At 57.0% G+C, this 21,567-nt stretch overlaps 1 protein-coding gene across 1 annotated transcript; it reads left to right on the top strand.

The window, feature by feature from the left end:
* Positions 1-7,367: 7,367 nt before the first annotated feature.
* Positions 7,368-16,131, top strand: Rere (arginine-glutamic acid dipeptide (RE) repeats). The gene is made up of 11 exons (XM_013034253.1): positions 7,368-7,525; positions 8,398-8,490; positions 8,828-9,027; positions 10,248-10,409; positions 10,923-11,036; positions 11,185-12,482; positions 12,571-12,793; positions 13,317-14,037; positions 14,459-14,605; positions 14,869-15,049; positions 15,227-16,131. Exons 3-11 carry the CDS (start codon positions 8,950-8,952, stop codon positions 15,258-15,260), a joined length of 2,958 nt encoding a protein of 985 aa, XP_012889707.1. The 5' UTR covers positions 7,368-7,525; positions 8,398-8,490; positions 8,828-8,949; the 3' UTR covers positions 15,261-16,131.
* Positions 16,132-21,567: the final 5,436 nt, after the last annotated feature.

The raw sequence follows: 21,567 nt of genomic DNA, 5'->3' as shown, positions 1-21,567 counted from the left end.
TGAACTCCAATAAAATGAACTTGGGAAACAATGATAAGTGTTCAGCGAGGGGAAGGAAACCTATGTCAGCAAATGAATTCTTGGGGTTGAGAAGTCAACTGAGAAAATGAGATGACTAGTTCTAGTGTGTTGCATTTGAAACGTTAGCTATCTCTAAACAAACAGCCCATAAACCTGAAACTAAAGGCATTGGCACGCTCCCTGTTGTGTGGGCTCCATGTTAAGTCTTGCTGCTGTGTCAGCATTGCCAAAGACAGGTGATCTCCACACCCGGTGGGAGCCCATAGGTCTGGGATGGGCTTGGCACTATATTGTGACCGCCTTGAGTTGTTTTCTGTTTTGATTTTTAAAGACCAGTCTCACTGAGTAGCCCAAAAAGGCCTTGAACTCACGATCCTGCTGCCTTAGCCTCATGAGTGCTGGTATTGCACGTGTAAACTACAAGACCCTGCATTGATCTCTATTTTCAAATGTGTCATTTCCACATCTTTAAAAAGAAGTCAACAGCCAGTCACTGGTGGCTCATGACTGTAATCCTAGTTGAGATCTGAGGATTGCGGTTCAAAGCCTGCCTGGTCAGGAAAGTCCTTGAGGCTCTTATCCCCAATAAACTACTCAGAAAAAGCCAGAAGTAGTACTGTGGCTTAAGTGGTAGAGCCCTAACCTGGAAGACGTAAGATCTCAGGCACAGTGCACAGGCCCTGAGTTCAAGCCCCAGGACTGCCCCCCCCCCCAAAAAAAAAGTCATTTGTGGTTAAGTAAAGGAATTTTCTGTGTAGAGCTTGGTCTATACACAGATGTCATGGAGTTACTTTCAGAGGTGGCAGCAAGAGGTTGCAGGTTCAGGGGACATCTCAATGGCTCATGAGTCCTTTGCATGGTCTTGAGCACAGAAGAGATAGTTTGAACAGAGACTGTGAAGTTAATAGTGTGTGTAGGACTCTCTTGGGCAGAGCCCATGTGTCTTTAGGGACTTGCCTTGCCTAAACTCAAGCATCACTGCTGCTCAGTCAAGAGGCAGTTGATTCCGTTTATTGGCATGTCTCTGGGCATGTGAAATGCAGAGCCTGGGGAAGGCAGAGTACCTAATAGCATAAGCTGTTGGGCCGCAGGAGGCAGCTCAGCGTAGTGGTTCCTAGTGTCTGACTCTCTTCCATGTAATTCTTAGTGAATCCTGTGTCTACCATATGTAGTTTTTGTTGTTGTGTGGTGTTTGTTTTTGTTTTGTTTTTAAACTTGGTACCAGGAAGCTGTTTCACTCTGGTGTGATTGTATCTTCAGGGTGCTGAGGTGGGGAAGTGGAAATGAAGCAAATTCCAGAAATCCAAGATATCCCAGATTTGAGCCTCTGGCTAAAAAGATCAGGATGGCCAGCCTGCACCAGTGGCTCACACCTGAAGTTCTGGTTGCTCAGAAGGCTGAGATCTGAGGATCGTGGTTCAAAGCCAGCCTGAGCAGGAAAGTCCATAATCTCCAATTAATCTCCCCTCCCCCCCCAAAAAAAAAAGCCAGAAGCAGAGCTGTGGCTCAGGTGGTTAGAGGTGGTTAGAGCACTAACCTCAAGCTACAAAAATGTCTCCAGCCCCCTTAACTCTTTAAACCCTGAATGTTAATGTTTAAGAAGCAGCACAGCAGCATGGTTAAGACTGCTGAAGTCTGGGACCCAGAGTTGCTTCAGATGACAGAACTCCTGTTGTTTGCCTTAAGTTTTATCCTTTTCGCATGGATTTCAGGTATTTTGATTCCCAGGAAAGCCTCCATTCTTGTGTTTATGGATGACTGACCTGGTCTCTGGGCGTGGTCACCAGCAGGGCCTGTGTGGGGGAGTCCACAGACCAAGCCCAGAAGAAAAGCCTGAATGTAGCCAAAAGAAAGGAATGGCAAGGTAGGGATAAAAATTCCAGGGGGCCGGGAGTGGTGTTTGTGATAAACTTGGACTTGGGCCTGGATGCTGAGATGTGAGGTGGTCAGGGCTTCATGGGCTGCAGTCTGCAGATGGAAACCCCTGGCATGGTGCTCAGCAAAGGCCTGCTCTGTGGATGGTTTGCGAGAGGAAGTGGCAGGGTCAGAGGTGAGCTTTGGAAGACCAGTGCAGCCCCTGCAGGAGACAGTGGAGAGTTCAGGAAGCCTCATTCCTATTTTAGTTTCTGAAAGAAACAACAGTCTCCTCTTTCAGCTCTTTTGTGCGGTATAAACAGTGTGATAATGGGGGAGGTTTAACTTGCCCAACTAGGTGTTTATTTTCATCTTAAGGGTACCTGGCCCAGGAACATTATAATGGACATCTCAACCTGGCCTTGTCAAAAACAAGTCAACTCCGAGAGACCTCTTCTCTCTGGGGTCTGGAGGACGTGCCTTGCCCAGGCTGCTCCCCACGGGAGCCTTCCTCTTGGGCCGTGTGTTAGATCAGAAGGCGTGGGTTCAGGAAAGCTGCTCTTGTGCTGTGGGCGTTCAAGCTCCTCAGCGCTCTTCTCATGCAGGAGACCGCGAGGTGGGGGAGCTGCTGATGGTGCAGGCCCCTTTAGAATCAGGGAATTCCATTTGGTTGGTTAACAGAAAAGGAGCCCTGGGAACTGCGCCTTAATTACTGGAAGACAACTGCTTGCCTGCTGGAGAAAGATCTGTAAGAGGTGGCTGATCCCAAACTGCCTCGCACCTCATGTCCCCCGCTGTCCAATCCAGCCTGGGATTGCCAGACGCAAAAGGAAGGAGACTCGCACAGGAGTCTGCACCAGCCAATGTTTACTGATTTAATCACTACATTTGAATTAGTCATTTGTGTATTTGTGTGGGCGTGTGCACACGCATCCACATACTAGTCCTAGCGCTTAAACTCAGGCCTAGGCACTGTCCTTGGGCTTTTTTGCTTAAGGCTAGTGCTCTACCACATGAGTCACAGCTCTACTTCTGATTTTTTGGTGCTTAATTAGAGATCAGAGTCTCATGGACTTTGCTGCTTGGGCTGGCTTCGAACCACGATTCTCAGATCTTGGCCTCTTGAGTAACTAAGTACTACTAGTTTTTGCCAAGAAACAACGGGATTGTAATTCTTAGGCAGAGCAGATATGAAAGCCGCCCAGGCAAGCCGTGTGCCTTCCTGGAACCCCTTCCCTCACAAGGAGCTGTATCTGTAACCCCCCCCCCCATCCACGGGCAGCTTTCCGACCTGCTTCCCCCCCTCTTGTCTCTTACTGCATGCTGCTTTTTCTCATGTGATGCTTGGCCCAGAAAAAGACCCAAGGAAACTTAGTGATGAGGAAAGATGAGCTCCAGCCTTGCCTCCCCAGTGAGGGTGCGAGGACTGCCCACCCACACACGGGCAACGAGGAGGCGGGGCGCAGGCCCACACAGCGCAGATTGTCTTCTGTTTTGTGGAGAGAACATTGCTCTGTGCGCTGAATTGGAAGGTTATGTACACAGTATTTCCAAAAGACCTCGGCCTTTCTTGGCTTGGCAAGAAAATGTGTAAGTAGCTGTCAGGCTGCAGCCACACCAGACTTTGTTCTGCAGTCCCCTGGCCTTACCTTCCACCTCTCCCTTGTGCCCTCCTCAGGAGGTGTTCAGGACAGCCGGCCCCCGTAATGTGCTAATAGTAATACCTCACAGTTCAGGCTCTATTGGGTATCTTCATAAGCCACTAGTATAGGGCAAAAATAATCGGCTTACCTTTTCTTGCCTCCATCTCAGGACCTGAGTGAGGGTCCTGTGTGATGCATTAGCGCTGAGCCGAGGTGTTAAAACCCAGGCGGGGGGGAAGGGTGCTCTTTGAAGACCCCTGCACCAGATGCCTGCACCAGATGCCTTGGGCAGCTCAGCTGGCTGAGAAACCCGCCTTTGCTGCTCCACGCTTCCGGCACCTTCCCACCAGTCTACCTCACTCCACTCCCCCACATCCCCAGGGTGGGGACCCGAAGCCTGAGTTACTTTACAGAAGAATTTCTTTTTTGATTGGGCAGGACAAGCTGCGGGTTCTCTTTTCTTCGCATTGCAGTACCTGAGGGAAATGAAACAGTGGCAGCGTTGTAGCTTACCAGACACCACACAGCACACTGAACTGCTCACAAGACTGGCGGGAGAGGCACCCAGGCCCCTGGCGGCAGCCCCACCGCTGGCTGGAGGCTTGGCACGTGCCAAGTAGGACCAGCCTGTCATCAGCCAAGGTCAAGCAGAACCAGGCCCAGCCCTCCCAGCCACCTCAGGGGTACTGGCCTCCAGGCTCAGCGGCCCTGGCCTCTGCTGCTTCACCCACATTGAGCAACAGAGGGGCACTGGCATTGTCTTCCTGCCTGAGAGATCCTGACCGACCTGCAGCTCCATCCCAAAGACCTGGCTGTCGAGAGGTGGCGAGGAGGAGGAGGCCACCACCTCTGGATGACCATTGAACTGACCTGGGGTCAGCGCAGTTGGGTTTAGCTTTTCTCCTTGAGGTTCTCAGCCCACCCTGAGGCACTGCCCTGAGCAGGTGGTCCCGCCCCTCTCCATTCTCCTGTGCACAGTGCTCCCTTCCCCGGGTTTTCCTTTTGGGGGAATCTGATAGCACTCTTTCTCTAATGCTACCTGTGTGGTCTCTGGGGAGCTAAGGGCGCTGGGTGAAACCCTGTCTCTGGCAGTGAAGCTCCATCATCTGTAGCCTTCTGTGACTTGCAGAGAAAACCCAGCTTCCCCCAAAACAGAGAGGGGCACTAAATATAAGCTAGTATGCTCAAGTACCTCCCACAGTGCTGTGATTGGAGATGGCTTCGCCGGGCACTGCGCCTCTGGTTCCTCATGCCGTGTGCAGTCTTGCGAGGCCTGGGAGTGAGCCCAGAGCGCCGCGCGGCAGGAACACCCTGAGCATTACCAGCCATTGGTGTCACCCGCATTTAGACCTTGGTGTTTGCTTGCAAGCAAAAGCAGGAGCTAATTTGCAAGGCTGGCTTTGTGGAGCTGCCTTTTGATCAATGATTGCCTGTGTTAATGTTTCAGTAAGCTATTGATTCCTGCAAGAGCTTCTGTTCCCTGAATTTATGTTCAGCGGGCCTCCACAGCACACACTCTGCATGTTTGATTAAAGTTCAATCGACTTCGTTCCTGGTGAGCTCGTGAGCTGCTTCACTCCCTATTTGTAGAACCAAAGCGTTTCCTAACATATTCTTTTGTTTGTGCTCAAGACCTAGCCACCCATGCAGCCACCAGTATGCTGCTTCTAATCCTCCCAGATTCCCTTGGTAGCCATTACAGCTGCGGAGAGGCAGCTAATAAAAGCTGGCCTGGATTTGTTGTTCTTTTATCAACTTCATTGATATGTAATTGATGTATATACTCCTTATTGTACGTATTCAGTAAAAATGTACCCACTTTAAATGCACAATTCAGTAAGCATCTCTGTGACATAATGGTAACAGTCAATATCCAGACTGATTCCATAGTCTAGCCTGGTTATTGGGTTCTTTTCAGCTGTTTCCTGTCCCCCATGCCAGGCAGCCATGGCTTTGCTCCCCCCACCTTCCCTTTAAACAGACTCTATGCACCCTTCTTTGATTGCTTTCATTTGATAAGATGTTTTTGAGATTCATCCCTGTACTAAGTTGTTCTTTTTTATTGCCAAGTATTATTCCTATGAACAAGTATGCCAGAATCCAGTTATCCAGTTCTTTTGTTTGATAGGCATGTGTCTTCTTTCCATTTTAGAGCTACTAAGAATAACGTTTCTATGAATGTGTGTGCACAAGGCTTTGTGGGAGCATAGTTTTATTTCTTTAGGGTAAACAAGCTAGGCACAGAATTGTCAGGTAGTACAGTGGTGGGTATTTCACACTGTAGAAACGGCCAGCCAGTTGTTTTTGTGTGTGTGTGTGTGTTGGTTGTGGGGCTTGAACTCTGGGCTTGGGTGCTGTCTCTGTACTCTTCAGCTCAAGGCAAGCGCTCTACCACTTGAGCCAGTTTGCTAGTGGTTTATTGGAGCTTGAGCCAGTTTGCTAGTGGTTTATTGGAGATGAGTCTCACGGTCTTTCCTGCCCGGGGCTGGCTTTGAACCGTGATCCTCAGATCTCAGCCTCCTGAGTAGCTAGGATGACAGGCTTGAGCCACCGCCGCCCGTGCTAGCTAGTTTTTACAAAGTGGTTTGGCTGTTAGGTATTCTCAGCAGCAGTGTGTGCCGGTTCTGACCTTTCCTGAGTTTTAAAGAGTATTCTTTCATTTTATCAACCATGATTCCCAACCTGTCCTTTTGATTCTTGGTACTGAGAAGATAAAATCTCTTCTTGTTTGAAAGCTATTTCTCTTTTTAAAATTTTTTATTATTATTACAAAGGTAATGTACAGAGGGGTTACGGTTATGTAAGTCAGGTAATGAGTATATTTCTAAAAGCCGTTTCTTAAGTGTTGACAGAAAGTTGATGTTCATGTAATTGCTAGGTTTCTTTGGGGTCTGGAGTTTCTCACTTGACAGAACAGGTGTTAGGTAGAGAGCACTAGCTCACCTGTGCCTGGAATCTTCTTTCTATCTTGAGTCTCGCATTGGGTTTTAATCTCACAGAATTCTATCTTCTTTTTTATTCTACAAACTGTGCTGTCTTTTTAAACTGCTTTCATTTGCCTCTGGGAAGTAGAGGCGGTCAATTGTAACTGCATGAGGCAACACAGCGTGCACACAAATGCTGCTTCCAGTCTGGGGCTGCCTAGCTGCTTCGAGGAACTCTCCAGCCTCACAGAGGCCCGGCCACGTCTTCCCGCCTGGCTCCTGTTCTCCTCTTTTTGTTAGACCTTCTCTTGGCTCATGTGGCTCTTCCTCTTGCAGTGAAGCTTCTGTAATTCTTTTATTTTTATTTTTTTGTCAGCCATGGGGTTGAACTCAAGGCCTGGGCACTGTCTCTGAGCTTTTTCATTCAAGGCTAGCACTCTACCACTTTGAGCCACAGCACCACTTCCGGTATTCTTGGTGGTTAATTAGAGATACAAGTCACAGACTTTCCTGCCTGGGCTGACTTGAAACTTCAGTCCTCAGATCTCAGCCTCCTGAGTAGCTGGGATTACCTGCTTGATCCACCTTCACCCAGTCCTCTTTGGCTCTTGTTTCCAGTGTGCCCCAGGGCTTTAGCACCAGTGAGTAGCTTCATCTGGCACACTAGACACTGAACAAATAAAGGTGATCGAGCACATGGTGATGATGTCTGGAAACAGTGCTGTACTTGGCTGAAGGAGGTGGCTGTGTTCGCACAGGCTGGGGGTGGGGGTGGGGGGAGACGTGCGGGAGTTGTTCTCCTGGAGCATACCCTCACTGTTGCCAGAGCACTGTCACTGCCACCCAGCTTTCTACAAGGCCGGATGGAGACAGACGTGGCCCCGCCCCCGCCTACCCTCATGGGGCCTTGTGTCTTGCAGGGAGAACTGATCACCTTCTATTACTACTGGAAGAAGACCCCCGAGGCAGCCAGCTCCAGAGCTCACCGCCGCCACCGCAGGCAGGCCGTGTTCAGGAGGATCAAAACCCGCACTGCCTCCACCCCCGTCAACACACCCTCCAGACCCCCCTCCAGCGAATTTTGTAAGTGGGGAGGCCTGGGGAGAAGTTCACATGCAGCCAGTTCTGGGCCTGCAGGAGTGGATGGCCCAGACTATTGTGTGTGCATGTGTGTGTCTGGGCACACACGTGTGTGAAGCCTTACCTAAATGCAGTGCTGGCAACGGGTGGGAGGTTTTCACTAGAGAGAGTTTTAAAACCTGTTTGTATACCTAAGTATTTCTAATTAATTCACCATCATTTAAAGTTTTATAGAAATGTGAAGCTTACCCTAGGCATGTGGGGCCTTGGCCTAGAAGACTTCACATACACTGGTAATATGTGTGAGGTTTTGGTGGTAATAAGATCAGATGAGCCCGAGCTGGTGGCTCATGCCTGTAATCCTAGCTACTCAAGGAGGCTGAGATCTGAGGATTAAGGTTGAAAGCCAACCCTGGCAGGAAAGTCTGTGAGATTCTTTCTCTCCAATAAAGTCACTGAAAAAGCCAGAATTAGTGCAGTTACTCAAGTGGTAGAGTGCTAACCTTGAGCAAAGGGAGCTCAGGGTCAGTGCCCAGGCCCCGAGTTCAAGCCTCAGGACCAACCAAAAAAAAAACAAGATCAGAGAACACCCTTTGGGAAGGCCAGGCCCGAGCAGCATGCACACCAGTGACAGCCAAACGCTGCCCTCTCCTCTCTGGATGCAGCAGCAACGCCTTGCCTTCCAGCCTGAGACCATCTGTGTTTGTGCGTGCTGAGGACTGCCCATGAATGCCAGGACGGCGCTGTTCCCCCTTCAGTGTGCAGAGTGCCCCGCCACGAGGGCCCTCAAGCGCCGTGGACCTGGCTGTGGACCAGCTCTGCCGGAGCAGTCAGTGTAACGGTGTCTCCCTGTCCTGCTTGTGTGTCCCATACAGTGGACCTGAGCTCGGCCAGCGAGGATGACTTTGACAGCGAGGACAGTGAGCAGGAGCTGAAGGGCTACGCCTGCCGCCACTGCTTCACCACCAGTAAGTAGCTCGTGGTGCCCAGGGCTCCTTCACCGTGTGCTTCAGGTGGGAAAGCTGCCAGAAGCGGAGAGCATGACTGAGAAGCCCGAGTGTCCTCTGTCTTTGACTTCCCTCCCCTTTGAGTCATCGGTACAGGGAGAGCTGGGCTGGCCAGTGGGTAGGGGAATCCATTGAAAGCTGGGTGTGCATGGGTCCTGGAATTTGCTGCCATCTCCTCTGTGTGCCCCACGAGGAATGGGCTGCCCGGGTTGACGGAGGAAGAGCATCCAAGGGGGCTGTCTGGCTGTGCCCCGGGGGAGCCATGGGTCTGGGATTGGCACCTCCCCTCTTCACACAGCCTCTAAAGACTGGCACCACGGGGGCCGGGAGAACATCCTTCTCTGCACTGACTGCCGCATCCACTTCAAGAAGTACGGGGAGCTGCCGCCCATCGAGAAGCCGGTGGACCCCCCTCCGTTCATGTTCAAGCCTGTCAAGGAGGAGGAGGATGGGCTCAGCGGGAAGCATAGCATGAGGACACGGCGGAGTCGGGGCTCGGTGAGCTCCTGGCCCCGGAGGGAGGGAGTGCAGAGTTCAAGTTTAGGTAGAGAAACAGCCCCCTGGAAGCAGCGCTGTGCCTCTGGGAAGAGCATTTGGTCCTCTTCTTGGGGGCTTGGCTCTTCCTGGGTGGCCGCTAGGCTAGGTGGCCATGTGCTAACTCTAAAAACCTTTACCTGTTGCTCCTGGGCTGGTCACTTCCATCTTCAATGTGGCACATCTCCACTAGTTTATACTTTTTTTTCTTTTTTGGTGACAGTACTGGATCTTGAACTCAGGTTTGGGTACTGTCCCTGAGCCTTTTCGTTCAAGGCTGGTGCTCCACCACTTGAGCCACAGCTCTGCTTCCAGCTTGATGATGGATTACAGGCAAAAATCTCTTGGATTTTTTGCACTGCCAGCTTTTAGCTCCAGTCCTCTGATCTCAACCAACTGAGCAGCTCGGATTACAGGCCTGAGCTGCTGGAGCCTGGCGTACTTTGTACTTTTGCAGATTCACTTTCTCAAGCACCTGATCCTGCGTTAGAAACCTGTGGTACATGCTTCTCCTTGCTTCCCAGGCCTTTCACCACACCAGCACACGCTCCTCTTGCTTGATAAGTCTCTCACGAGAGGCTTTGTTTCCTTTATGTCTGGAAATATGGCAGGGACTATGGAAGAAGACCTTAGTGAAATGCTTGGGGTACGGATGTAGGGGGGCTTCTGCACAGGACTGACTTCCCAAAGGGTGAAGCAGGTGGGTTGGACAGCCCAACTCCTCTGCCTCTGCCTTCCTGGCAAAGCTCCAGGGCTCACCTGGTGGAAACGAGGGCTAGAGGAGCCAGCAGATGTCCTCTGCCTACATGCACCGTGGACAGCTCGGTCCCTTTGGATGGATTTCCAGCCTGTCTCATTATCTCTGCAAGTGGTGACGGGCAGGGTTGGAGAGTGGACAGGTTCAGGGGATAAATAGAAAGGGTAAGGTACTTTTAAGATGTCAAAGTAGCCAGCCCAGCCGACTTCCTGCCTGTTGCTCAGAAAACTTTGCTTATTTCCAGCACGAGTAGCTCAGGACACTGCTCAGAGATGAGTCTTGAGCTTTGAGAATTGCTTTCTTTTCAACGTGTGTATGCGTGTGCGTGTCCATCTGCCCATACCACCTCTGCTGTGGTGGGCTCGGGCGGGTTCCTGGGGACCTGGGGCCCACCCGCCCGCCTCACGGGCCTTTGTTTGGGGCACAGATGTCTACACTACGCAGTGGTCGGAAGAAGCAGCCCGCCAGCCCCGACGGCCGCGCCTCTCCCATCAGTGAAGACATCCGCTCCAGCGGCCGGAACTCCCCCAGCGCCGCCAGCACCTCCAGCAACGACAGTAAGGCCGACACGGTGAAGAAGTCAGCCAAGGTCAGGGGCCACCCGACCCCCTTCTCTTCCTCTCCTACCTCTCCATTCCCTTCTTCTGCCCACCTGCCTGACCCTTCCCCTTCTTCCCACTGGAAACTGGGCTGCCAGCTCTGGCATTCAGCTGCCTCAGATGTGGGCTCTTGGCTGCTTCTTGGGGCTTCTCTGAACATTTAACACTGCCCGAGCCTTGGGGCCTAGAGAAGGGGTTCCCACCAACCTCGCCCGCCAAGGTCTCAGAGACAGAGGTCCGAGACCGGCTGGAAAGCCCCGCCGCAGCCCCAGGTGTCTTCATCCCCACATTTTTTTCCTTCAAGTATATTTAAAAGTGAAAGGCAAACCCTGCAGGAAAGTAGACACTGGCCATCTGGAGAGGGGTCCAGAGAGGCGGTCCCTCCCCACTGGTGCCTTCCAGAGCTTGCTGGCTTCTGGAGAGGAAAGCCAGCTCAGGAGAAGGCCGTCTCCCTCCGCCCGCGCTGACGCTGCTTCCTTGCTTGGGTGGGGGTGACACTGCAGAAGGTGAAGGAGGAAGCCTCGTCCCCTCTCAAGAGCACCAAGCGCCAGCGGGAGAAGGTGGCCTCGGACACCGAGGAGCCCGAGAGGACCAGCTCCAAGAAGACCAAAACCCAGGTGAGTGCCCAGGCCTGGCCGCTCCTTCAAGGCCCCTGCCCGCATCCCCTGCATGATGGTGTCCTCTGGCTCCTGAGGGGCCAGGCCTCGGCCACGAGGGACAGAGTTGTCTCACCCCGTCCTTCCCTTCTCCCTCCTCTGGGTGTAGGAGGTCAGCCGGCCCAACTCCCCCTCTGAAGGCGAAGGAGAGAGCTCGGACAGCCGAAGCGTCAACGACGAGGGGAGCAGTGATCCCAAAGACATTGACCAGGACAATCGCAGCACATCCCCCAGCATCCCCAGCCCTCAGGACAATGAGAGCGACTCCGACTCCTCTGCGCAGCAGCAGACGCTGCAGGCCCAGCCCCCCGCCCTGCAGGCCCCCTCGGGGGCCCCTCCAGGAGTGCCCCAGCTTCCTACCCCTGGCCCCACCGCCTCTGTCCCCGCCATCCCACCCCAGGGCCCCGCCGCAGCCCCGCAGGCCCCGGGCCAGCCGCAGGCGCCAGCCGCATCCGCTGTCCACGCGCACGTCCAACAGGCCCCCACCCTGCACCCGCCGCGCCTGCCCTCTCCTCACCCCCCCCTGCAGCCCCTGACAGGCCCTCACGCACAGCCCCCGCTACATGGCCAGGGCCCCCCTGGGCCCCATGGCTTGCAGGCAGGGCCCCTACTCCAGCATCCCGGGCCCCCTCAGCCCTTCGGCCTCCCTCCCCAGGCCTCCCAGGGCCAGGCCCCCCTGGGCAGCTCCCCCGCAGCGGCTCACCCTCACAGTGCTCTGCAGCTCCCCGCCTCTCAGGCTGCCCTGCAATCCCAGCAACCCCCGCGGGAGCAGCCCCTGCCGCCCGCGCCCCTAGCCATGCCCCACATCAAACCCCCGCCCACCACGCCCATCCCCCAGCTCCCCGCGCCCCAGGCCCACAAGCACCCCCCACACCTCTCAGGGCCCTCCCCCTTCTCCATGAACGCCAACCTGCCGCCCCCACCTGCCCTGAAGCCACTCAGCTCCCTGTCCACCCACCACCCGCCCTCAGCCCACCCTCCACCCCTGCAGCTCATGCCCCAGAGCCAGCCCCTGCCCTCCTCCCCGGCTCAGCCCCCCGGGCTGACCCAGAGCCAGAGCCTGCCCCCCTCTACTGCGGCCCACCCCCCTGCCAGCCTCCACCAGGTGCCCCCCCAGTCCCCGTTCGCTCAGCATCCCTTCGTCCCTGGAGGCCCTCCTCCTGTGACCCCACCCTCCTGCCCGTCCACCTCCACCCCTCCCGCGGGACCCAGCGCCCCCGCACCGCCCTGTCCTGCCGCTGTCTCCAGTGGCCCTGGGGGTGCATCCTGCCCGCTGCCCACCGTCCAGATCAAGGAAGAGGCTCTGGATGAGGCCGAGGAGCCCGAGAGCCCTCCCCCACCCCCCAGGAGCCCCTCCCCTGAGCCCACCGTGGTGGACACTCCCAGCCATGCCAGCCAGTCTGCCAGGTACGGTTCACCTGTGGGGAGGATTTCAGGGGAGGCCAGGCTGGTGAGGCCCGGGATGGGCCCCGAGCCAGAGCTGTGGCCTTTCTAGGTTCTACAAACACCTGGACCGGGGTTACAACTCGTGTGCACGGACAGACCTGTACTTCACCCCCCTGGCCGGGTCCAAGCTAGCCAAGAAGAGGGAGGAGGCTGTGGAGAAAGCCAAGCGGGAGGCCGAGCAGAAAGCCCGAGAGGAGCGAGAGCGAGAGAAGGAGAAGGAGAAGGAGCGGGAACGAGAGCGGGAGCGGGAACGGGAGGCCGAGCGTGCAGCCGTGAGTCTGGGGGCGCAGGGGCACTGTGTACAGCGTGCCAGCCCATGTGGTCTGCCTGGCACACGCCGGCGGCCATGGCCCAGGGAGGCTGTCCCCAAGCCGAGGGCCTCGTAGGCTGCGGTCTCTTCTGCAGCCTGGAGATGGGCACTACTTCCGGGGGTCCGCTCAGGAGAACCAGGCGGGGGTGGGGGGCATTCTACCAGCATCTATCCCATGATCCTTCTCGTGGACTGAGCCACCCAGCACCCACTTCTTTAGGAGGAAAGGAAATAGAAAATGGGCCTTGTGGTAGGCCTTCCTCCCCTCCCCCCGTCTTGCTGCTGTCTTAGGGGTACACAGCCCCCCCTAAGGTTCCAGGGGTGCTGTGGGCACAAATGAGACAGACTCCCTGCAGGGCCGGAAGCGTGTCGGGATCCAGCACAGCTGGAGCCCCGTCTCCATGTTCGAGTCCCAGGCGGACCGGCGGTGTGGGGGGCTGTGTGGTGAGCCCCAGGCTCGGCCTCAGCGCGCTCTCTCTCAGCAGAAGGCGTCCAGCTCCGCACACGACGGCCGCCTCAGTGACCCCCAGCTCAGCGGCCCTGGCCACGTGCGGCCCTCCTTCGAGCCGCCGCCGACCACCATCGCCGCCGTGCCCCCGTACATCGGGCCCGACACGCCTGCCCTGCGCACCCTGAGCGAGTACGCCCGGCCCCATGTCATGTCGCCCACCAACCGCAACCACCCTTTCTACATGCCCCTCAACCCCGCCGACCCCCTGCTGGCCTACCACATGCCGGGCCTCTACAACGTGGACCCCACCATCCGCGAGCGGGAGCTGCGCGAGCGGGAGCTGCGCGAGCGGGAGATCCGCGAGCGGGAGCTGCGCGAGCGGATGAAGCCGGGCTTCGAGGTGAAGCCCCCCGAGCTGGACCCTCTGCACCCAGCCACCAACCCCATGGAGCATTTCGCCCGCCACAGCGCCCTTACCATCCCCCCCGCAGCCGGCCCCCACCCGTTCGCCTCCTTCCACCCGGGCCTGAATCCCTTGGAGCGGGAGAGACTGGCCCTGGCCGGGCCCCAGCTGCGGCCCGAGATGAGCTACCCAGACCGGCTGGCCGCCGAGCGCATCCACGCCGAGCGCATGGCGTCGCTCACGGGCGACCCGCTGGCCCGCCTGCAGATGTTCAACGTGACTCCTCACCACCACCAGCACTCGCACATCCACTCCCACCTCCACCTCCACCAGCAGGACCCCCTCCACCAAGGTGCGTGCCGCCGCCACCAGGGGGCACTCAGCACACGGGCCCAGGTGCACCTGCTCCTGCTCCTGCTCCTGCCTCTGCCTCTGCCTCTCCCTCTTCCCTCCCCCCACGAGAGCGGGCTTGAAGGAGGGGAGCCACACCAAGCCGGTGGCGGTGGCTTGAGGGAGGGGCGAGGATTTGAAGCCCAGGACAGGAAGTGGCCCGACCTGCTCTGAAAGGAGAGGGAGGCCACCGCATTTGCTGCCCCCAAAACTGGACCTGCTCTGCAGCTGGGCCAGGCTCATCTGTGTTGGCCGAGCTATGCCCCAGACCGCCGCCAGGGGGCACTGCAGAGCTGCCCTCACACCAGGGCTCTGGCGAGGAGGGAGGCAGCCCAGCCCTCGCACCGCACCGCCCACATCTGGACTTGTGCTCTTTTCCTCAGGTTCCGCAGGCCCAGTGCACCCCCTGGTGGACCCCCTGACTGCCGGCCCTCACCTGGCTCGCTTCCCCTACCCTCCGGGCACCCTCCCCAACCCTCTGCTCGGACAGCCTCCTCACGAGCATGAGATGCTACGCCATCCAGTTTTTGGTGAGAATTCAGCCGAGGATGATGGGGCTGCGTGTCGTGGGCTGGGCTGTCCTCCCGAGGCCTCCTCTGTGTTCAGTGTCAGTCTGCACTGCTGTGTGCAGCGGGGCCCCGTGGGGACAGAGCAGACGCCCCCCTGGGGAAGGCCTAACACGGGAGCGGAGCGGAGCAGCCTTCCAGGAGCGCGGGGGACGCAGGGCTTCTCCAGGCCTCCTGCTCCCTGGAGGCCCCGCAGGCGCTCTCTGTGACCTGTGTGTCTTTGGCAGGCACTCCCTATCCTCGAGACCTGCCTGGCGCCATCCCGCCTCCCATGTCAGCGGCCCACCAGCTGCAGGCCATGCACGCCCAGTCAGCCGAGCTGCAGAGACTGGCCATGGAGCAGCAGTGGCTGCATGGACACCCCCACATGCACGGCGGCCACTTACCGAGTCAGGAAGATTACTACAGGTGAGGGGGGGTGTCTGACAGGCCACGTGCAGGAGAGGAGGCAGCGGGTATAACTTCTGGGTGGGAGGCCATGGCGCAGGAGGCCTTGCTGGGCGGGGGTCCTCAGAGCAGCAGGTAGCCCCTGCCTGCCACCTGCCCAGGCCAACATTTCTTTTTCTTTTCTCCCTTCTCTTCCAGTCGACTGAAGAAAGAAGGCGACAAGCAGTTATAAGTTATTTATTTGTTAATGCTGGCTGTGGGAACCCCAGTTTTGGGGACAGAAGCGGGACTTTTGGCATATATTAGGAGCTGCAAAAGCAAAAAAAAAAAAAAAAAGTCTTCTAAAGATTTCTTTATATATTTAAAAACCCCACAACTAAAAATGTGTCTGCATACTAGCGTTGGTTTGTCAAAAGGATTTCCTGAGGCTGTTTGGGTCTCTTGCATGACAGTCCCCCAGAAGCTTAGTGAGTCCTGGACTAGACCGAACACCCACAAATTTCCCTGCCATCTTGGGGTTTGGCTTTGGTTTTCTTTTCTTTGATTCCTCGGTAGGTGCTAGAATCCGTTCACACCCTTCACTGTGCGTGCAGACACCGAGTCCCGGTCCTCCGGCCCGCGGTGTGCAGGTAGTGGCATATGAGGTAGAATCCAAGAGCTATAATTTTTAAAAAATCTTTTATTTTAATACATTGTAGGAAATCTTCATAATTTGAGAAAGTCCTGCAGCATGGCTTTTTACATCTGTAAATAAGTAATTTTAGAACAGTTTTTTCCCCGTTCCACAAACGACTATTCTGATCTATTTTTTCCAGCCATGTCACTAATTGTGAATTCCTACCAGCTATTGACAGAATACAGAGTTGATTTTTTAATAAAAAGTTATATATAATTATCCCTTTAATTAAAGGGAGCAGATGGGCGTTACTGATGGTACGCGGACAGGAGCTGGAGCTGGGGGTGAGGTGTGGCCCAGCAGAGGGCGGCAGGGCGGCAGCGCCCGCCCTCCCTGCTGCGGGCTCTGCTTGGGTCTGGCGCTCACTCGTGCCTCGAGGGAGCGGGCTTCCTGCCTTGTGCGCAGGAGGCGGGTGCTGGCTTTCGGTTGGGCACACATCTGTGTGTGTCTGTGGTAGGTTTCCGTAGTTCTATGCACACACATTGATTTGTTCTGGATACATTGCCTTTTTGAATCTTCTGGAAAATTTCATAAGCAGGCTAGAGAATTCAAGAAAGCGATTCCGCACAAGTAAACTCAGCCCGGGAGAGACCCAGGACATAAGCTTGCCAAAGGAATCCATTGGGAGTCCGCCCTTCATGTGTGTCATCGTGTGGATGTTGTGGAGGGGACCAGGCAAAGGCAGCCTTGCCGTGCACCGGGGCGCCCTGGGGCTCGCCCCCCTCCCCCTTGGATGCCAGCTGCAAAGCTCCATCAGGAAGCAGGTGCCCAGCTTGCCAACCCAAAGGGGTTGGCCACCCCCACTGCTGACAGCGCCATGCCCAGAGCTGAGGGCGGTCATCAGCTGGGCAGGGCCACTGCCCGGACTCCCGACCCACACTGTCCTAGGCATTCTCCTGTCTGGCAGTCATCTTGGTGGAGCCCTGGCTGGCCCTTTCCTGGCTCCGTGCGTGGCTCCTGTCGGGACAGAGGGCGTTGTCTGTTGAAATGTCGTTTGGGTTTCTTTTCTTTCTTTCTTTCATTTTCTCATTCCATTTCTGCCTTAACTTTAGTTCCTTAGGGGAGGCAAAATCACATTAACTCTTGGTTACGCAGACTGCTGGCAGCTTTGGCGTGGGGGTCAGGTGCCCTCTGGGGGGTGGAGGGTCAGCCTCTGGGCTTCTCTGGCTCTCCGGGAAGGCCTCTTCCCACTGGGCACTGGACAGGCCCCAGGCTGCCACTGCTGTCCCTTGTCCTTTCCCTCTTCTTAGCTGAATCTACCACTCAGATCTTCCAGCTCCTCTCTATTACCCGTTTTTCCAAAGAGCAAGAGGGAAGTGCTTTGAAGTCTGTACTGGAGCCGTGGGAAGTGTTTCCTCTGTATGTTCTGGGTTCCTCCCTCGCCCCGTGAAGCACCCGACCCTTCCATTCCCAACACCTGCAGCCCAACGCCCCGGCGACTCCATAGCTCCTCCAGGAGGCCCTAAACCGTGTGATGTCTGTCAGGCCCAGCCGCCTGGCTTCCTTTTGGATTTTCCTTTTCTTTGAGGTTTGATTTTGCGTTCTGTGTTCCGTACGTATCTTGTTCAGTGTCGTCGATGAGCTTCGCGTCTCACCGCAGCGGAAGCAGAGCAGAATACTTTCTGGTTTGCTGGGTTTATATAGATCTTGAAGCTAAGTGTATATATGAGTAGTTTGCCATGAGATAACACAGTGTAAGCAGAGTAGACACCCAGAAATCGTGACTTCTGTGTTCTCTCCATTTTGAGTATTTTGTAATTTTTTTGAAATACTTGTGGACATAAATAAAACCAAGCTACACTACACCAGCAGTGTGGACCAGCGCAGTGTCATTCGTGGAGCGGGGGTTGGGCCCTGGCTGCTGCCGGCCTTCACCCCGCCAGGGCCAGCCAAGGCCAGAGAACCCTGCCGTTCCCGCCGGGGACCCTGCCGGCCTCGCAGACACCAGTGTTCTGACCAAGAGTACCACCCTGCCCGCCCCCCTGCTCACCCCACTCCCGCACGGCCTAGCCCGAAGAAGATGCCAGGTCGGGGGTGGATAAGGAAGGTGCTGCAGTGGCCTGCAAGGGGCATGTATGGCCACCAGGGGGCAGGCGTCAGCCGTGGATTCCCCTCAAGTTTGTCCCTGGCTTCAGCGCTTGCTGGTCTCCCAGGGTGCTCCACATGCAGCTCCACTGTGGCCACCACCGGCCATACATCCATCCGCCCAGGGGGCTGACACCCAGGTGGAGGCCTCCTGCCCACCCTGGTGCTGCAGACATCAGCCCTCGGCGTGGGCTCCCGGGCCCTGCCACCCCTGCGCACGCTGCAGCAGGTGGACTGAGGAGAAAGGGAGAGGATGACTTGGGGGCTGCCGAGGCCCTCCTGGCCTCCTCCACGCAAGCAGGAGACCTGCGGATACGCCCATTAGCAGGGCCGCCAGCCTGCTGGGCAGGCTGTGAGCAAACCGCCTGTGCTTGTCTCCAACCCAGACCTCTGTCAGAATAGAACCCGTGACAGACACATTTGAGGCTCGTGCTGCAGGTCCTCCCTCTGAAGAAGGGCAGAGCCAGTGTGTCCGCGGTGGTCCCTGCCCCCCCCCCCCCCGGAGCAGCAGGAGACCGCACCTGCGCAGCTGACTGGAACGGGGGTCCAGAGCCGCAGGTTGGAGCAGGGATGCCGCAGAGTCCGTCAATGAGCTCATGCCTCCCTGGTGGTCCCAGAGCAGCTCCAGCCCCAGCCCCACTGAGCCCCGCTGGGCGTGGGTTGCTGCTTCCCCCGGGGACACATGCCCCTGGAGGCTCAGTGCTGCTCCAAGAGCTCCGACAGCTCAAGTTCTGGCTGGGACACTTGGTTCCTCCCACCCGTGGTGACAGTTCGTGGAGTGGTCATTGGTTCCTTGACCTGTCAGAGGCCAGGCTGATCTCCCCTGCACAGCTCTGCTCATGGGCAGCGTGGCTGGCCCTGTCCTGGTGTCTTGGTAATGGGCAGACCCTGTGTGTAGAAGGGCCTTGCCTCTTTCTCGCTGGATAGTAAATGGGGGTGTGGTGGTTGGATGATGGATGGCAGGGTGGATGAGTGAATGAATGGTGGGTGATGGACAGGTGGATGGATGGGTGGAGGATGGATGGGTGGATGGGCCCTGCAGCGGTGTGCTCACATCAAAGGCATGAATAGCCAGACAGCTCCTCCGAGGGAGCCAGGCGCCCACGGCTGACCTCCCTCCCCAGTTTTTCCTATTCTTGCTGCCCCCGACAACCATGCCTATCCTCGGGGGTTCAGACCTGGTGGATTCCATCCTTGGGACGGATGTCCCGAGTGATGGTTACATTTGAGGCAGGACTTGCGTGCAGTTCCTGCTCAGGCTGCGGGAGGCTGTGATCAGCTATGCATCTGCCGGCACTCCCCGTCACTCTGGTCCTGGTCCTGGCCACCAGGTGGCAGTGGTCACAGCCCAGGTGTCTGTCCTCTGGAACCCTCAGGTGAATGTGGGAGATGTGTGGATTTGTCGGGGGCGGGGGGAGGGAGGGCCTGGGCAAAACGGCAGCTGGAAAAGGTCACCGCAGAGCAGGGCTGTGGTGGCGGGCGGGGGGGGGGTGCTGTGCCGTGCTGGGGGGGAGGGGAGAGGGCCCTGACACTGATGAGGGAGAAGCAAAGGCTGTGCGCACAGGTGGTGTCTTTTGCTTTCTGCCAGACCTCAAAGCCTAGGCAAAAATTGGGGTTTGCACCACAACCCTCCCTACCTGGAGCGTATGAAGGCTGTGATCTGAGGCTCACAGTTCGAAGCCAAACCCAGGCAGGAAAGTCTGCGAGACTCACCTCCAATCTACTACCAAAACTCTGGAAGTGGAGCCGTTGCTCAAGTGGCTCAAGCGAGAATGGCCAGGCCCTGAGCTCAAGCCCCATGACTGGTACTGAAAAAATACAAAAACCACAGCTAGGGGCTGTCCCTGCCCCTGCAGTCCCCGGTGAGTAGCAGGAGAACGGGGGTCCTTGTGTGTTCTCGGGGGACAGTCGGGAGCAGCTCTGATTCCAGCTGTACAGCTTTAGTTTCGTGTCTAGTGGCCCGAGTGGGATGATGGGAGGGCCGGGGCCGCTCTGCCCCTGTCCCGGCCCCGCGTTTGCTGCTAGGGAGCAGCTCGCGGATCTGTGAATGGGGTGGGCGCGTCCCTCCTGATGTGGTAGCAGGTTCGGGGCACTGCCCTCGGCGGCTGCATCTCCATCCCCACTCAGGTCAGCAAGGAGCTGAGAGGTGGGGTGCAGCTCGTGGACTGGCGGCGGTGGCCCCCACAGCTCTGGAGGAGGAAGACCACCCTCCACGCTGCCCTGCCCAGCATCCCTGGGCAGACTTCAGAGCAGAGGCCTGGGGCCATGCACGCCCTCGTTGAAACCATCCTCTCTGCTTTTGAAGCTGGAGGGAGGAGGACCGGGATTAGAGGCCACCGTGATGGGGCCGCCCCAAGCCTCTCCCCATTCTCAGCAAAAGAGTGGAGGCAGCCACGCACATTCTCAGAAAGCTAAGCCACCTCCCCAAGCAACGTGTGCGTGGGAGACGCGTCCACAGATCCAGGGAAATGAGGAAACATCAGGAGGCCGCTCCAAGGAGACTCCAGGCCGGTCAGGGACTCCCTGTGCTTCTCTTGGGCGTGGGGGCCGCCTCCCGCGGTGCCACACATACAGGGTAGGATGGCAGCTGAAGGCAGAGAAAGGACCACCGCCCCAAGTGGGAAGCTGGGCGGGGTCGGCCGTGGGCGTGCAGAGTGGGCTCAGGTGGTCGCTCACTCCTCAGAGTGGGTGCAGCGTGTCGGTCGGCCAGGTGTCCTGGGATGAGGCGGGGCCTAGCCTCGGTCTACAGTTCTTCCTGCTGCAGGGAGATGGAACGTTGGTCCAGCAGGGCAGCAGGTGGTCACGGGACAGTGATGGTGGAGGTGGAAGCCCGAGCCCAAGAGCCAAGAGAAGAGGCCGAGGCACGTGACAGAGGCCAGGGCTTTCCTGCCTCTCTGCCTCCCCCTAGCCAGCGCAGCCTGTATACTCTGGCTCCCAGCAGGACCCAGGTGTCTGCCCACGAACTGCGGAAGAGGAGGCATCCTGCCTTCAAGTTGGGGGGCAGATGGAGTTGATCAGGAGGTCCCCCTCATTCCTACTTCTCTGGGCATCTCCGGGCCTGGGGTCCCTCCCTCAGAGATGGCTCCCTCCCTCAGAGCACTGCTCCAGGAGTCTCACGCAGGGCTCGTGCAGGCTGAGTGCCTCAGGCTTTACCTGTGGACGGATACCTGTCACTTGCAGCCGGTCCCCGTCTGCCACTGCTTCCCGGAGCCAGGGCACCGGCTGGGTGTTTATGGGGTACGTGCACTGGTGGGTAATGAAACGCCTGAGGCTCAGCCTGTGGCCAGGGGCGGCGGGAACCTCAGCCAGTGCCGGGCAGCATGGCCAGAGTGGGTGGAGGAAGAAGATACCTGCTGCCAGCAAGCGCAGAGTGGAAGGGCTGAGGGGCTAAGATCCCCTTCCGGGGCGTGCCCCGTGACCCTACTCCCCCCCCCCAGCCCCTCTTGGAGCCCCCTCACGTCCTGACTGCTGTGGGCTGGGGACTACGTGGTCCCATGCGGGCCTCCGGGAGACACTGCAGATCAAACCACAGCAGGTGGGCACAGGGGTGAAGGGATGAACGAGTAAACGAATGATCGGGCCTCCCCCTGCACAGCGCAGCATGCAGAATCTGTGTCCTCAGCTCTGTTAGCACCTAGGACTCGGGAATTCTTTGTCACTGGAGCCTGTGTGCACGTGGGACGTGTGCGTGCACCCCCCCACACACACATACGATGGCCGCGGCGGCCACCTGAGTGGTAACAACGGAACCCATGTCCAGACCCTGCCACAGTCCTAG

This window comes from Dipodomys ordii, unplaced genomic scaffold (assembly GCF_000151885.1).
Source record: "Dipodomys ordii isolate 6190 unplaced genomic scaffold, Dord_2.0 Scaffold6, whole genome shotgun sequence".
In the NCBI taxonomy this organism is placed as follows: domain Eukaryota; kingdom Metazoa; phylum Chordata; class Mammalia; order Rodentia; family Heteromyidae; genus Dipodomys; species Dipodomys ordii.
The sequence above is the reverse complement of the archived record's forward strand: the minus strand, read 5'-3'. Positions and strand labels throughout refer to the sequence as shown.

What these genes read in the sequence shown, in the direction of transcription:
- Rere (XM_013034253.1), top strand. Translation starts at nt 8,950, where the DNA reads ATGTTCAAGCCTGTCAAGGAGGAGGAGGATGGGCTCAGCGGGAAGCAT. An exon ending in CATGCCAGCCAGTCTGCCAG is followed by an intron (nt 12,483 to 12,570) that starts GTACGGTTCACC and finishes TGGCCTTTCTAG; the next exon opens with GTTCTACAAACACCTGGACC. An exon ending in GGGAGGCCGAGCGTGCAGCC is followed by an intron (nt 12,794 to 13,316) that starts GTGAGTCTGGGG and finishes CTCTCTCAGCAG; the next exon opens with AAGGCGTCCAGCTCCGCACA.